The 16,451-nt window shown below is 31.6% G+C and overlaps 2 protein-coding genes across 2 annotated transcripts; one reads left to right on the top strand and one right to left on the bottom strand.

Annotated features, from left to right (window-relative positions):
- Positions 1 to 4,304: 4,304 nt before the first annotated feature.
- On the bottom strand, positions 4,305 to 6,260 carry LOC132726078 (uncharacterized). Its single transcript, XM_060711343.1, has 3 exons — positions 6,062 to 6,260; positions 5,315 to 5,602; positions 4,305 to 4,808 (listed from the first exon to the last, which is right to left on the bottom strand). The coding sequence occupies exons 1-3, from the start codon at positions 6,168 to 6,170 to the stop codon at positions 4,363 to 4,365; spliced, it is 843 nt and encodes a 280-aa protein (XP_060567326.1). The 5' UTR covers positions 6,171 to 6,260; the 3' UTR covers positions 4,305 to 4,362.
- A 971-nt stretch (positions 6,261 to 7,231) lies between these two features.
- Positions 7,232 to 15,841, top strand: LOC132726069 (protein Star-like). Its single transcript, XM_060711333.1, has 3 exons — positions 7,232 to 7,642; positions 9,775 to 9,969; positions 15,435 to 15,841. Exons 1-3 carry the CDS (start codon positions 7,394 to 7,396, stop codon positions 15,786 to 15,788), a joined length of 798 nt encoding a protein of 265 aa, XP_060567316.1. The 5' UTR covers positions 7,232 to 7,393; the 3' UTR covers positions 15,789 to 15,841.
- Positions 15,842 to 16,451: the final 610 nt, after the last annotated feature.

The following is a 16,451-nucleotide window of genomic DNA, read 5'->3' as shown; positions in this document are numbered from 1 at the left end:
TTTTGAAAAAATATCAAAATGTTGAGAACTATTTTTTTTTTCGCGCAAAGCGTAAGATTAAAATTAAACAACGTCACAATGAAAGGGACACAACTCAGTAAAAAAAATAAAGGTGGTTTACCTAATAAATTTTAAAAAAAACTGTGACAGGATAAATAGAATAATAGGTTGGTGCCGTGGATGGAGAAAGTTTATCTGGCTCGGCACCGGAATTTATCGGGTTCGCCTTCGGCTCACCCGATAAATTCCTCCGCCTCGCCAGATAAACTTTCTCCATCCACGGCACCAACCTATTATTCTCTATATCTGCTTTACTTTGCTTTACTAAGTGGGGTAACTGTAGCTAGTGTCATAACTACTTTTAACTGAACAAATTTAACTTTTAGAACTAAATCGATCTAAAGATTATATTTTTAAAATGCGTCGTAAACAATTTTACAACATGCTTTTAATATAATTAATATTTTAGCAATAGTTTGGCTAAATGTTCATATTAAATTTAGCAATTCAAAACAAAATAGCCAACAGTTAGAATATATTTCCTGACATAGAATACGATAAAAGAAAAAAGTTTCGAATTATGACCGAGATGCACGTATAGCCAATAGGACCACGAAAGTTTCCTGTTCTGGATTCGAGGATATAAAACTGAGATGAATTATCTGAATTAAGATAAGTCTGATAATCCTCGTCTTATACAGATGATAAGGGATCATTTTATTGTACAAATCAAACCTTCCATACAATTTAGCAGAACTGGACATATAAAACCCTGCTCTGTACCAATGTCACAAGGAAAGCAAATCGTTATACCACCTTTAAAGTTTAACACATTATTATAGTTAACTGTACATTGTTGATCTATAACATATACGTAATAGCTTGCTATTTCCCTTAATACCCTTACGTCTTCGACTATTAGAAGAGAGAGTCAATTGGTTTATTATATGTCCGAAAATAGCCGTATATTTACAATTAGATAACAACAATGCATTAGAAAAAACAAAGAATTGAAAGCAAATCAGTTGTCTTAATACATATATGACAAAATGTAGAATGGCAATGGTCATAATGATTATACATTTATGTTTCACAAAACCATATACTCAATATTTTGATTCTATCATTCTTAAATCTCTTGAATAGTAAAAAACAGCGGTTGAAATCGATCTTGTCTACAACTTGTGTCCTAGGTACATTTCTTTCAGTCAAAACCTTTCTCAGATTGGTCTGAGTCGGAGAGTCTCAAAGTGGTAACTGAAGTCGTTATTTGTTGACCAAAAATAGTTAAAACAGTGATACTGTATATTGTACCGCTAAACGTAAACACCAACGTACATTTTGCAAAACAATTGCTTGGAATATCTCAATAAATTTAATTTCATGAATTTAATTACAATTAAATAATTACAAATTAACGGCACTTCGAGCTAAAATTATTTACAACATATGTGATCATTTCACACGCAATTATAATTAGAACTGTCATCATCTCCCCTCGGGATTTATATGCAAACGCATCTTGTAGTTATTGCATTAAAATCTATTTTAGCAGCATACGGACGCTAAAGTTTTATGACGCATTGTTGAAATGAATTCATAAACTAGCAAGTCGGTCGTGTTGATAAAATTAGTAATACCTGTAGCGCCGATATATGTCCAAACGTCGAAAAATGTCCAAATGACGATAAATGTCCAAAAATTGACGATAATGTCTCAATCGCCGATAAATTAACGATAAATGTCCAAAAATTAACGAAAAATGTCGCAACAAATTAGGTGCTCATAAATTTCCAAATTGGTTAACGATAAATGTCTCAACTTTTCATATGTTAATTGCACTTATTTCTATGATCAACAGTAATGCCAAATCAGCTAAAAATGCTTATATTTTATTATCATTGAAAGTTATGTTTATACGGATATATCATTGTTGTAAACCCAGTATAATATTGCTGTCAAATATATATTTTATTTAAATTACAGATTGAAATTTTGTATAAACGAGTGATGTAAATTGTACATGACATGTTTAATTTGTAATATCTTAATGATTTCAGGTTGTAAACAAAATGTGTTTACAAATATTTATAAATGATTGAGAATAAATTCACTTAATTTGTATATTGAACAACCCATTCTATATTGAACATGCGTTTACTTGTACCAAAGTAAACAGAAATGTTTTAAAAGAGATAATAGGTAAAAATTTACATTTATTTATCCGAAAGTTTCATAGTAGCGTTGCTTTCTCAAATGTATCTTTCATGATAACGTTTGTTTTTAGTTCTATCCAAAGAAAACTATTGTTTTCAAAGTAGATTTCTCTTTAATTCTTTTGATCAGTTATGTACAAGTTATATATTTCATCTTTAAATAACCTAACATTCTAAATACGTGCAAATTTATTCCCAAAACATGACAATCAGGGTTTCTCCTTCTGCATCTTTGTACTTATTCAAATGCTTTATTTTTTTAGGGGGGGGGCAAGTTTTAGACAACCATCTGTGCTAAGTATTACAATAATATATTTATTTTAAGTTAATTCTAATAACAGAACTTGCTATAAAAAGTGAACAAAATCATGGTCATCGGATACATCGTGCCATCAGTTGTAAGTTTTAGAATGGTATACCTCAACATCAACAACACCAATTACAACAAGGTGATGCAACAGCATTGCAGATCCCATTACATTGAATATTATAATGAGAATTATATCCTTTCCAATCATATCGTTCATTAAAACTTTAAATATTTACATATTTAATAAAACTGTTTATTATTCATTTATAAAAATAAGCGTCATTTATTATCGTTATCATTAAGGAAGATGGAATGCTTTAATTGTGGTGGCGATAAAACTGCAACTATTGTGGTGACGACTATAATGTTACCATTGTTGTGACGACTATAATGTAAAATATGGGTGCCATGATAAGTGTTTTATTGCTATCAAAGGATTACTTAAACACTTTTAGACAGGTAAGGTGTACCATATGAGGGAAATTGTTATATTTCACTAAATTTTGTGTTGAACTCGACAAAATTGTCTAAGTAAACAAGTGGTGAAATCTTGTAATAAGTAATGGTGCATTTCAATAAGACTTAGAGCAATTATTGTATTTGAAGGGACGTTACCTCGTGAAACCTTAATCATTACATTTAAGATAGATTTATATCCCTTGTTTTGCTTCCTCTAATAATATTTGTGAATTTTGTAACGCAGAAAAGGATTTATCAAAAGTTTATCATTTTGATAACACTAAAGTCTATCTATTTAAATGAACGTTAACATTGACTGTTAAAATTCCCTTTATAATTCTCCGTAAAAATTCGTGATAATAGTTGTAAGTCAACCTGTCCTTCTGTATGATAACAATTTATATTTTTGGTAGTATTGAAAAATAATTACGTGAATAAGTATTCAAAATATAGTAGGTGAATAAAAATTAGTTCGTTCAGGCAGTTTGACTACACGTATATTCTTACGCTATCACAAAGAAATAATTCGATATAGCTTGTTTATCAGTTGTATCTTTAAATATGTAACTATCAAGATGGTTATATTTATTTCACCATAAGTTTTCGTCACCTTTTTTTAGTTCACTAATGGTAGTCTGCTTTAATGTCTCAAAATACATGGAGTTTCACACTTAAGATTTCTCTACGAGTAAAAGTGTAATGTCGCCGTATGGGTTTGACTGTGTCCAGTGACAATACACGGTAATGCATAATGTAATATTATATCCCCGATTTTTGCTGTATTGTGATACATCAAATGCACAGGACGATTGCATAATAAGCGAAAAAGACCAAGAAATCACTCTTATAAAGACAGATAAACATTTTTGTAAAACTGTCAGTATTGCAATTTTTAAGAGTTTGGAAAAATGAAACCAGTTATTTTACTTATTCATAGATTAATCTTTCAGTATTTAAGTTTGAAGGTTCGCAGCAGATATATTCGTTAAATTTGCGCTTTCCGATAGTGATATGACTGTCTCAAAAACTGCTAAGTGATTAAAAAGCACTGCTCAGTAAATGTACGTCAGAAACATTGTAATGTGTCACTAATTGAGGTGTTTTTCTGTAAAGCACACAATTTTTGACTGTGAAAGGTTTGGAGAAGAACTGAACAGATTCTGGAAGATTATTTGTACACTTTTTCCGCATTTTTGAGTATTATATTAGGTTTATTTTATGCTGCTGCACCAAACATTACTTCAACAATATCGCTTAAGAAATGTCATACAAGTATATAAAAAAAAAACAATGTGATCATGTTTTAGCCAAAGATGTGCAACATTTTATACTTTATTCATTAAAAGTATAAAATTGAAAGTTCTATTACATAAATACTTAAAACGCATAAAGCAGGAATCCAGTAAAGCTGGTCAAATTATCACCGTAGAATGTGATATCATCATGGCGTTCTACAGTCACAGCCACAGTATCACCAACCTTCAAGTCCATTGTAACCGTTACAGAACTATGTTCGTATGATCCCTTGTTAGAAGCATAAGCGCCAGCAATTTCAGCATTATTCTTTTCAATTATAACATGCATCCCAGTGTCTATGCTATTTGCTCCAATCATCATTACTGATGTTGAAAACACATAAATGCCGCTCATCGGGGCAATGAAAGTTCCATTTCCAGAGTGGTACCCATTGCCAACATTTAATGATACCGTTTCAAAAACAATCTTGTCATCGATATGTGTGTGGTGTGCAATATTCCCTCCTGCGATTGTTGCTTCAAAGGCAACCGTCTCGACCATATCAAGCACAAATCTTTTCTTTTTATCTGCAATTAACAATGTAACATATTTTAAATACTATCAAAATGAATCAAATGTTCAATAAAATCTATGTTCGCATTATGTGAACATGTTAAAAGTGCGTCTATAGAACAGAAACAAACAATGTTGTGTATGATAGAGAAAATACAACATACCGAAAAATATAATATAAATGTATTTTCAACGTAAAAAAGCCAATAGTGATTGTGATATGGTTCATTCACTGAAATAACTTTTTCTATATCATAAATGGACATTTTAAAGTTATATGCAATTCACATGTAAGAAATAAGATGACCTCAAAAACTATTTAATACTACATGTACATTTAAAATAGTGTTTATCTTAATGATTGATGCCTTTTGTGTAATATTTGTATTGACAACATCTCATAAATGTTTCATTTTCTAGATTATGATGATTAAGGCAGAAACTAGCAGAATGTGTTGTACTCAATTTTTACATTATATATGGGAATTACTAGAATTCTAACAATAAAGAATTGCATTACCAAGTGTTTTTAAATTATCAACTTTTTGTATAACTCCCACTCTTTCATCGTCATTCTTGTCTACGACATTTTCGTTCTGCTGAATTGGCGCCTTTTTGACAAGTTTCAATAAGTGTTTTATTATTCGGTTGTGCTTCAGTGATTCCCGTTTTAACTTCAGTATTTCAGCTTCCATTTTCTTTTTATCGTTGTCCTGGGCGTCAACTTTTTCTTTCAGGTCAGCAATGGTGTTTTCTTGGGTAGAAACCTCTTTCTGAAGAGAAATTATCTGTACTGCTTGTCTTTCCACTGCAAATTAAAAATACTATAATGAATTCATATCAAAATATAGTGATAAAATGCATACAAGTACACCAAACAGTAATGATAACCATCAATTCTTACTGGAGTAACAGTGATTTAGAGAATAAAATGTTAATAAATTTATGAAAAATGCAAAATCTATGTTACGCAAGGCGCTTAAAGGTAGCAGGAATACAGAGTATCTGAGAAAGCTATTTCTGTAAATTCTCTTAACATCCTTGTATGAATAATTATACATGTATCAAAATATTATCCTGCCTACCATATTACACATTGTTTTTATTTCTTAAATGGAGATAAGGAAATCTACCTATTACAAGGATTTCATTTAATACTCTTTTATACATATTTGCATTTTATGAAATTAAATTGAAATTCTTTGTGCAATTTTTACATTAAATCAGGATTTTGTTCCGTTTTTATATTATTTCAAATATTACTCACATTTATTCTCCAAAGCAATGAGTCTGGCTTTGAAATCATCTCCTGACTCGTCACATTTTGCATCAAATATTGATACCAAAATAACAAACGTAATAGTTAAAGTATACATCTTTTTAAAAACTGTCCATATGTTTGTTTTGTTTTGATAGCCACATGTAATGTTTGACTGGTCGTGAATAAGTAAGATAACTGAATGATCTAGATTAAAATGTCTGATGAAATAGTTTATTCGTAAGCATTATCTTCAACGTTGTCCATGAGTGAAACAGTGCAATATAAATGAACATTCTTTGAAAGCTGCCTACCAAAGAAGTGAACATTGTTTGTTTTAGAATATTGAAAAAAAAATCTTTTTACATTCTACGACCAGGGCAATATTCAATTTATTTCCTGCATGATTTATGTTCTTGAAAGACGTACACTTTATGTACACTTGAAAACATCACATTTTCAGATTTAATAAACGTTTGGGTAAACTCGAATTTATCATCTTAGTTTATCAATTAATGTGTTACTAGTATAACCAGGATTTAGGGAACCATTTTTTTATAAATATAGATAGCATGTCTACAGGAACTTATTCATCCAACCGATCCGCGTGGTAGGTAGATAGGTAGATTGGTAGGTATAGATTGATAGGTAGATCAATTGATTGATTATTTGATCCATCCATCAATCCATCCATCCATCCATCCATCCATCCATATCTATCTATCTATCTATCTATCTATCTATCTATCTATCTATCTATCTATCTATCTATCTATCTATCTATCTATCTATCTATCTATCTATCTATCTATCTATCTACCTATCTATCTATCTATCTATCTATCTATCTATCTATTTATTTATTTACTTTTTTATTTATTTATTTATCTATTTATTGTATACTACAAAAGTTATAGTATATATATATTCACAGTTGTTCAAGCGCGTTATCTGACCTGACACAAATAAATAAGAGTATACAGTGACAGAATTAAAAAAAAAAGTAGAATGCAAATACACTTAAAAAGGTCAAATAGCAATATTATATCTGCCGTGTGTTGTAAAATACTACCAATCGATACTGGATCTTTAAAAAAGCACGTACTTTTCGATAAATGAATTTAGTTAACGTATAATTGATAAGTTGATTTTATTAAAATGAATCGTAGGAATATTTTGCAACATGCGTTTAATATAATAAATTTATTCGTAATAGTTTGGCTAATTGTTCATATAAATTTTAGCAATTCAAAACAAAATAAACAACAATTAGACGATATTTCCGATAATAGTTTTAAAAAAACATTTTCGAATAGTGAACAAGATGCACGTATAACCAATATGACCAAGAAAGTTTCCCGTGACTATAAAAAAATTCTGGATTCGAGTACTTTGAAAAGCGGCTATAAAGATGAGATGAAAAAACTGAATAAAGAAAAAGTCGACGCTGATAACCCGCGTCTTCTACAGATGATACGGGAACATTTTATTGTACCACCATCCAATCTTCCATACAATTTAGCAGAAATAAACAAACGGGATACTTCCATGGGACAAGCGGCTTTTGTTGACAATAGACTAGGTTACAAAGTAAGTGTCTTGAAAATTCGTATTATATCTCTTATTGTAGATATAGCTATACCGTTTCACTTGTATTAGTTTCTGAATTATTCTACAGTAAGAATAAATCATGGATAAGAGCGTGTTATGATATATATTTTTCATGATTTTCTTTGACTTTTCATATCCATTAAACGTGTCAAAAGTGCTTCTCCTTACGTAGCCTATAACTGGCATAAGCAATATCGAATCCAGAAAAAAAATAGTACACAGATTCGATTCTATAAAGCAAACATATTATGTTAAAAAGCCGTAGTGTTGCAGTTATATTTTAAAGAATTAAAATTTCCCGATTGACATAATAAACGAATGATGTTCTTTTTAAATTTAAGATTTAAGCAAATATGTAAATTTTGTATTCCGTTTGCAAAAAATAGCAGCAGGACAATAGTCAATACATTATTAGTAGTATTGTTTATTATTATAATTATAGAGTAATAATGCATATGAAACTGGTAAAAAAGATGAAAATACTATCATGTGAGCTGTTAAACATTGTCACCAAATAAAAACCATAAACTTATTACACTTCTGAAAATTGACCAGATGTCAGAAAATGAGATCTAACAGTGCTTCCCGATCACCAATAATATGCAACCTTTTATGTATGAAGTACGAATCATAGTAAATAACCTCTATTCAAAATAGGTATCATGTTACATTATACTAACTATAACTAGCTATGTGTTTGACAAATGGGACAAAAAGAGTCCCGATTTACATTGTGCAAATGAATGTTTAACACAGTTTTAAATGAAGTTCAAATACGTGAACAAACTGAACAGAAAGTTTAATGTTTGAATGAAGCGTTCTACAAAGAATTTCAAAATATAATATTAAAAAAATATTGAAACATTAAAAAGCAAAGTGTAAAAGTACAAGCAAATTTGTAAATTTTGTATTCCGTTTGCAAAAAATAGCAGCAGGACAATAGTCAATACATTATTAGTAGTATTGTTTATTATTATAATTATAGAGTAATAATGCATATGAAACTGGTAAAAAAGATGAAAATACTATCATGTGAGCTGTTAAACATTGTCACCAAATAAAAACCATAAACTTATTACACTTCTGAAAATTGACCAGATGTCAGAAAATGAGATCTAACAGTGCTTCTCGATCACCAATAATATGCAACCTTTTATGTATGAAGTACGAATCATAGTAAATAACCTCTATTCAAAATAGGTATCATGTTACATTATACTAACTATAACTAGCTATGTGTTTGACAAATGGGACAAAAAGAGTCCCGATTTACATTGTGCAAATGAATGTTTAACACAGTTTTAAATGAAGTTCAAATACGTGAACAAACTGAACAGAAAGTTTAATGTTTGAATGAAGCGTTCTACAAAGAATTTCAAAATATAATATTAAAAAAATATTGAAACATTAAAAAGCAAAGTATAAAAGTACCAGCAAAAAAAATTTAACATTGATTTTCTAAAACAAATGTTTATTGAATCTATACCATCATCTCTCCTGAATATATTCAATCAGACTGAATCTGCAATTTTCACCTTTTACTACTTTCCTTTCTTTGCTCGGGCGGGAACTCCAATTTTCCAGATTACTAAGGTGTTGCTTGTTCGCGCGCGTATGTGTGTGTGTGTGTGCGTGCGTGCGTGCGTGCGTGTGTGTGTGTGTGTGTGTGTGTGTGTGAACATTATGCGAGTGTTTTTGTTTTCAAGATATAAGGTCTATTTTATTTGTTTCAACACTTTTTTATTGAAGAAATATAAATTGCTAAATATTAACCAGAAAAAGAGCTTAATATTGTATAATTAGAACGTAACATTATCCCACCATATTATATTCTCATTACGCTATTTGTTTTTATTGTAGCGTACATCATGACTTTACAACTTCATTCATAAGTTAACAGTAAAATGTCATCCTTAGAACGTAATTTATTCATAAAATGCGTGCATCAATGACGTCATTTAAAGCACGCGACTTGTCTTACATGGCACTTGTATAAACCGTAGATAATCCTGTCTGATATGCAATAATGAATTGTATTGCATTGTATAATTTCTTTTGTTACTCTTTTCTAAAACTTATTTTAACGACCAGATGCCTCAATTCTGTTACAGAAAGAAGGGTTTTTTGTTGAAAGCGGGGCTCATGATGGAGAATATTTGTCGAACACTCTTTTCTTCGAAAGATATAGAAATTGGACAGGAGTTCTAATAGAACCACTATCTAAAAGTTTTCAGAAATTACGTCTTAAAAGAAGAAAAGCTTACATCATAAATGCCTGTCTTAGTGTCCATCCATATCCATCAAAGGTAAACATGTTTCAAATTGATATTTGTCTAACTCTTCCATCGTACGCATAAATCTATATTTTATTCTTTGTTCAAAAGTTTCTTAGGTAGTCTAGGAATGGGTTACAAAGCAAACACTTGGCGATTTGTACTAAAAAGAAAAAAATATCATACGATATCAGAAAGGCAACTCCAAGAAAACTGTATTTGGTCATAATACTGATATTTTTGTGCCCCCACTGGGGGGGGGGGTAGATTTACCCTTGTCCGTCCATCAATCCGTCGGTCCGGGCGAACATCAACTGGTCTTTGAGCTTCATTCCGTCCATAATTTTAGTTAAAGGAAGAAGAAAATCCCATAAACCGACTGGTTTATAAATGTGGTAATTTTACTGGTTTATGGGGAAAAATCCCTCATAAACAATGTGGCCATACCACGTGACTTTTTGGGTACGGAACACGCCGATTTTTCACCCGATTCAGGTATGTTTTTATTCACAACTTATTTATTACTCAACCGATTTTGATCAGATAAGGCGCAGAGTACCCGTAATTATATCAGCTATCCACGGTATATCAAAATTCTGAAAACCCCTGAATAGTTTTTGAGAACATTCGAGTACAGTTTTCTTTTCATAGCCTGGGCCGAGGGGAACGGCGCACACTCATTTGCCATAACAAGCAATTTCTAGCAAGTCATATGTTTTTTGACACTATTTCATAGAAAAATACATGTTAAATCTGATATATTTACTATGTCCAATGTATCAAGTGAATGCAATGACGTTTTAGCATAGTTTCATAAAGTTATGTTGAAATGGTACGGAACACACTGTTATTCAAAAGATACGGTACACACACAATTTCTGTCTTTGTAATAATGCTTAAATAAAAATTACTAAAATTTAATTTCAATTATAATGTTAGTAATTTTTTTCATAGTTATACATTTTATTAATTTAAACGAGAACCCAGGGACCTCTTTTGAAATGTATCGTAATGCTTACTTTTAATGTTTATATGTATTTGTGCACTATATATTTCAAGAGATCACGCATTTACATTTACAACCTCCATGTAATTGTTTTATTTAAAATCACCTAGGGTAAACACTTCAATCTTCACAGAATCAGGTAGTTGCGCTCTATAGAAAGAAGATGTTGTTATATAATGCTGTGTTTATTGTTGTTTTTTATTTTTTTAGTTTAAGTGAAGTAAGATATGTCTTTTTGCTTCATCCTGAAAAAATAAAACAAGGTCATGACCTAAATCGCTAAAAAGTATCATTACTTGATAACAATTTATATATATTTATATTTTGTTAATAATAAGCAAGTCATTAGGTACAATTTTGCAATATCATGGTCATGTTTAATTAAATCAAATCACAGAAGGCACTGAATTTGTTTGGGTCTTAGAATGTCAGAAAGGTGGAGGCTGTGAGATTGTAAACCAATTTGTTTTTGTATAGTGCCACCAATGTTGTTTCTAGTATCATAACTGTAGTAAATTGGCTATAAGGCTTATTGCAACACTGATATGTAATGCATTGTTTATTTTGCTTAAACAATTTTAAAAAAAAAAGCATGCCTTAACTTGGATTTGAACTCAGGACATCTCTCTTCCTAAAAGAGCGTGTAACCCCTCGACCACGGGGAAGTTATAAGATAACAGTCTGAAGAAAACCATATCATTCTATATTAGGGTTTGTAACCCTTATTTATTTCGTTTGACACTGATGTAAATAATCATGGAGCTTAATATTACATGTATATCTGTAAAGAATTACACAATATTTGAAGTCTTTGACCAATCGGGAACTACTTTTTCTTCTCCCGAGAAGGCTTGAAAATTTAATGCGCCCGTCATTTGACAATCTTAACACAGTGATCCCCCCTTATCTTTTCAGCGTTAGAGTACATATAAAGGTAGATAACGCTTCCAGGGGTTCGGACTACTTTCTTATTTTGCAAATAAGCATATCAGAGCCTGAAATTTCGCTACCATTATTTGTTTTGTCTGACGACCCAAACAAATAAAAATGTAGTCGCCATTGCTTAAATTTTAATGTTTAAAGGCATGAAGCTTTAAAAAATAACTTTTAATTCATGTAATGATGTCATTTTTTGGTTTGGTTTCACGGCTCATAAAACTGACATTTCATGTGGCGACTTTCGAGTTTTATAAGTGCCCCTTTGGGTACAAATAAAGGAACGAACGGGCACCTGAGTAAAACGACCGACATTCTGTACGGTAGTAAACTTTCTCACATAAAAAATCGAAACATCGAAGTGACACTTTGTGGTCTCGTACCTACTTCGTGTAGTATATAAAACAGAACGCAGCCTCCAAAATCCATAGCATTTGATTGACAAAATGGGTATTATTAAATATCATTTTATTTTTAACACAAACACGCAAGCACACATATCCATGAACTCAAGTGTTTAATGCATCTTGAAATGAAAGTCCAAGATAGGCATAATTTTACCAAATTTCCTAACATGTTTATCCTTACACGTATATGTAACAAGGTTACCTTGTATAAACTACGGCTTACGTTACGATATATATAACAGGCCTTGTTCCCATATGGGTTCTTCAAATTATCAAATTATTAATTTTGATTTCACGTAAAACTGCGAAATATATTTGTCCATATTTAGATAATTTGATAATTAAGATACATGCAGTTAGTTTGGGACCCTGGCAGATTATTCATACCAAATATTATGTGGCCGAAAAAAAAACTTTAAACTTTCCGTGATTTAAAAAAATCCTCTTACATCAAAACCAGCGTTTTTCCTCCAAATTCGATTATTTAAACAACATTTTGCAAGGAACATATATTCCAACTTACTCCTAACTTCTTGTTTGTTTATATATTCATACTACGTTTAGACAGTCATTTATATATTCGAACAAACAAATTAAATGAAATAATAATCACACATAACAGATGTCCATGAATTTCACAATTCGTTTTATAATCAAAAGAATATACCTAATTGTTTCAAATGAAAATCAAAACAAAACAATGTCTTCCGTATTCCTCCCTAAAATTTTAACATTTTATAGCCAAATAATAATTGCTCAACATATAAAACCGAATTTTGCGCAACGTACTCTCAAAATTTTCTTTTATTTTTTTAATAATCCTGTTTACAACAAACTGTAGGCATAATGATACTTTGCAAAACAGGTCCCAGGGTTCTCGTTTAAATTAATAAAATGTATATCTATGAAAAAAATCACTCACATAATAATTGAAATTAATTTTTTTATATATTTTATTTTAGAATTGTTTCAAAGACAGAAATTGTGTGTGTACCGTATCTTTTGAAATAACAGTGTGTTCCGTATCATTTCAACATAACTTTATGAAAATATGCTAAAACATCATTGCATTCACTCGATACATTGGACATAGTAAATATATCAGATTTAACATGTATTTTTCTATGAAATAGTGTCAAAAAACATATGACTTGCTAGAAATCGCCTGTTATGCCAAATGAGTGTGTACCGTTCCCCTCGGGCCAGGCTATGAAAAGAAAACTGTACTCGAATGTTCTCAAAAACTATTCAGGGGTTTTCAGAATTTTGATATACCGTGGATAACTGATATAATTATGGGTACTCTGCGCCTTATCTGATCAAAATCGGTAGAGTAATAAATAAGTTATGAATAAAAAACATACATGAATCGGGGGAAAAATCGGCGTGTTCCGTACCCGAAAGGTCACGTGGTATGGCCACATTGATAAAGATGAAAGAAAAAGCAAATAAACCCCAAATGTTGGCAATTCCGTCCGTCCGTCTGTCCGTTATCTTTACTGTCGCACGTAACTCAAAAAGTATTTGACCTAGAGTCATGAAACGTAACTGGAATGTTGATCTGCACGTGCAATACCACGTGACTATGACGTCACTTTCGGCATCATTTCCAAGACAAATGTTGCTCGATTCGGAAACGAAAATAGATGTTAATATTTTATTTCTGTACCAATTTCTTTGGGATATGCACCAGTCTACGGGGAAAAATATAAGCTTTCCACAGAATATTGGATCTTCGTCAGTTTATAAGCCGTTTTATCAAACACTCTGCATAACCTTTGAAGTTGCTTGTATTAGAGCCTGCTTCAGTTGCAAGCTATTTCGTTTTCTGGCGTTATTTGGTCTACGTCATGATTAAAAAGTCAGGTTAACATCAACCGGGAGTACGGAAGGCAAAACTCTACCTAAATGTGTTCATATTTTTATTATGAATGACATCAATCTTAAATTTTAATTCAATTGTCAGTTGTGCACCTGAGTAATTTCGTGTGGATTTTTTCAGTATTTTTAGAGTTATTGCCCTTGACTTAGTAAACATGTGCAATTTTCAACTTGTGTCGCACGTAACTCAAAAGTATTTGACCTAGAGTCATGAAACTTAACATGAATGATGATCAGCATGTGTAGTTGTGCACATGGGTATTTTCATGTTGATTTATTTAGTATTTTAGAGTAATTGCCCTTGACATAGTAAAATTTTGCAATTTTCAACTTGTTTCGCACGTAACTCAAAAAGGATTTGACATAGAGTCATGAAACCTCAGGAATGTTGCTAAGCATATGTAGATGTGCACCTTGGGTTTCACTTGTGGAATTTTCCAGTATTTTTGTTATTGCCCTTGACTTAGTAAAACCGTTTTATAATGTTGTGTTATTTGTTCTTTGAGTGCTTGATTTAGAATCAACCAACTTTACAGGAATAATGATCACTGTGAAGCTATGCACCTGGGACTTTGTGAATTTTCTTTCACTTTTGTAAGAGCTATTGCCCTTGACTTACAGTAGTATAAATTTGTAATTTTAAACTTTCTCATTCATAGCTCAAAAAGTATTTGACTTGTAGGCCTGAAAGTTTACAAGAATGTTGGTCAGCATGTGTACTTATGCAACTTTGGGTTTGCTTGTGGATTTATACAGTAGTTATAAAGTTCTTGCCCTTTACTTAGTATTTTTTCGGTTTTCAACTTGTGGCTCATGTAGTCCAAAAAATATTTGACCTAGAGTCATAAGATTGACAGAACAGTGGAGTGTTGGGGCACCCGTGTCTTATGGACACATTTCTAGTTTATACTAAAGTGACGTGCTCTTATGGAGTAAAGTAGACTATATATCGGACGAGTGCAAAGCCACCAATGTAAAAATGATAAAACATGTTTGAAATTGACTTTTTTTCTGTTTTTGTATCCAGGAAATTACAATATGTCTTAATTTTCCATAATTTTTCATGAAAGGCCTTTTTAAATAAACAATTCTAAAAATATCAGTTGCTGCTGGGCCGCTAGACCGCCAACTTCAGGCTGTTATGTCGCCTGCATAACGCCTCAAGGCCGCAAACTTCACTCCGCTTGGTCGCCAGGCCACTAGGCCACTAACTTCAAAACTCAAAGTCAACCCTCTCGCGAAAAATTACTTGTCTATCTCTTTTACAGGAATACATGACAACTACACCAGTTATTGGAGGAATAGTAAAGAACAATGCAAAACAAAAATTTAAGCAAGAGCAAATTGTTGAAGTACAATGTTTCCCGCTCTATTCAATCCTTCTTGCATTAAATCGAACAAATGTTGATTTTCTAAGCTTAGATGTAGAGGGTGTAGAGCTTGGTGTTCTAAATACTGTACCTTGGAGAAATGTGAACATTACAATGATGTCAATTGAATTTGACAAGTGGCCGGGAGGAAGCGAGAGCCTTTGCATGTATATGAAGCGTAGAGGCTACACTTGTGGAATGACAATGTTCGCGGCTGGTGCAGCAGACGTTTTATTTCAGAAAAGAAATTGAGTATGTTTGTCATTTCTATCCAGATGCTGTGAAATTGTTGAAAGATAAAGTGATGACGTGAATGACACTGATAACAATACTTCAACCATCGCCCGCTTAAAAAGTATAATATTAAACTTTTATCTAGGGTAACGTTCACGCTAAGGAACAAAACTTGAACAAAAATATTCAATTAGAATGGTTTATCATTGTAGTTGTCTGAATATACGAGTTCATGTATTAAATGACTACCTTTTTAATATCCTGAAGTTGTCATTAGTGAACAAAAAAGTCTTGGTTTAAATATGTGATGACTGATATGAAGCAAATAGAAGACAGAGGGATCGTGTGAATTACACATGGGAATTGCATAAATAACAGAGAAGGAAAAGTCGTTTTTTTCTACTACAAGCTGTGAATCATATTTCAAAGAGCAAATCATCGTTTTCAAAACTAGCCGCATATTGAAAATCATAATGATTGTAATTGCAACATTTCACTTTCAGTACATCGTTTATGCCGAAACATAGTTACACCGTATTATTTGTTTATAACAGTTGGAGCTGTGGTCACTAAAAACCTGCAAAAGCATTCCACTCTTTGAATAAACAATGCCTTCCGGTTTACATAGAGAATATTTGATTGTTTGTGTGTATGATGAAATTTTATTTCATCGAGTGAGCT

This window comes from Ruditapes philippinarum, unplaced genomic scaffold (genome assembly GCF_026571515.1).
Source record: "Ruditapes philippinarum isolate M1 unplaced genomic scaffold, ASM2657151v2 ctg462_1_1_1_1, whole genome shotgun sequence".
NCBI lineage: Eukaryota > Metazoa > Mollusca > Bivalvia > Venerida > Veneridae > Ruditapes > Ruditapes philippinarum.
This window is presented reverse-complemented; position numbering and strand designations above follow the sequence as displayed.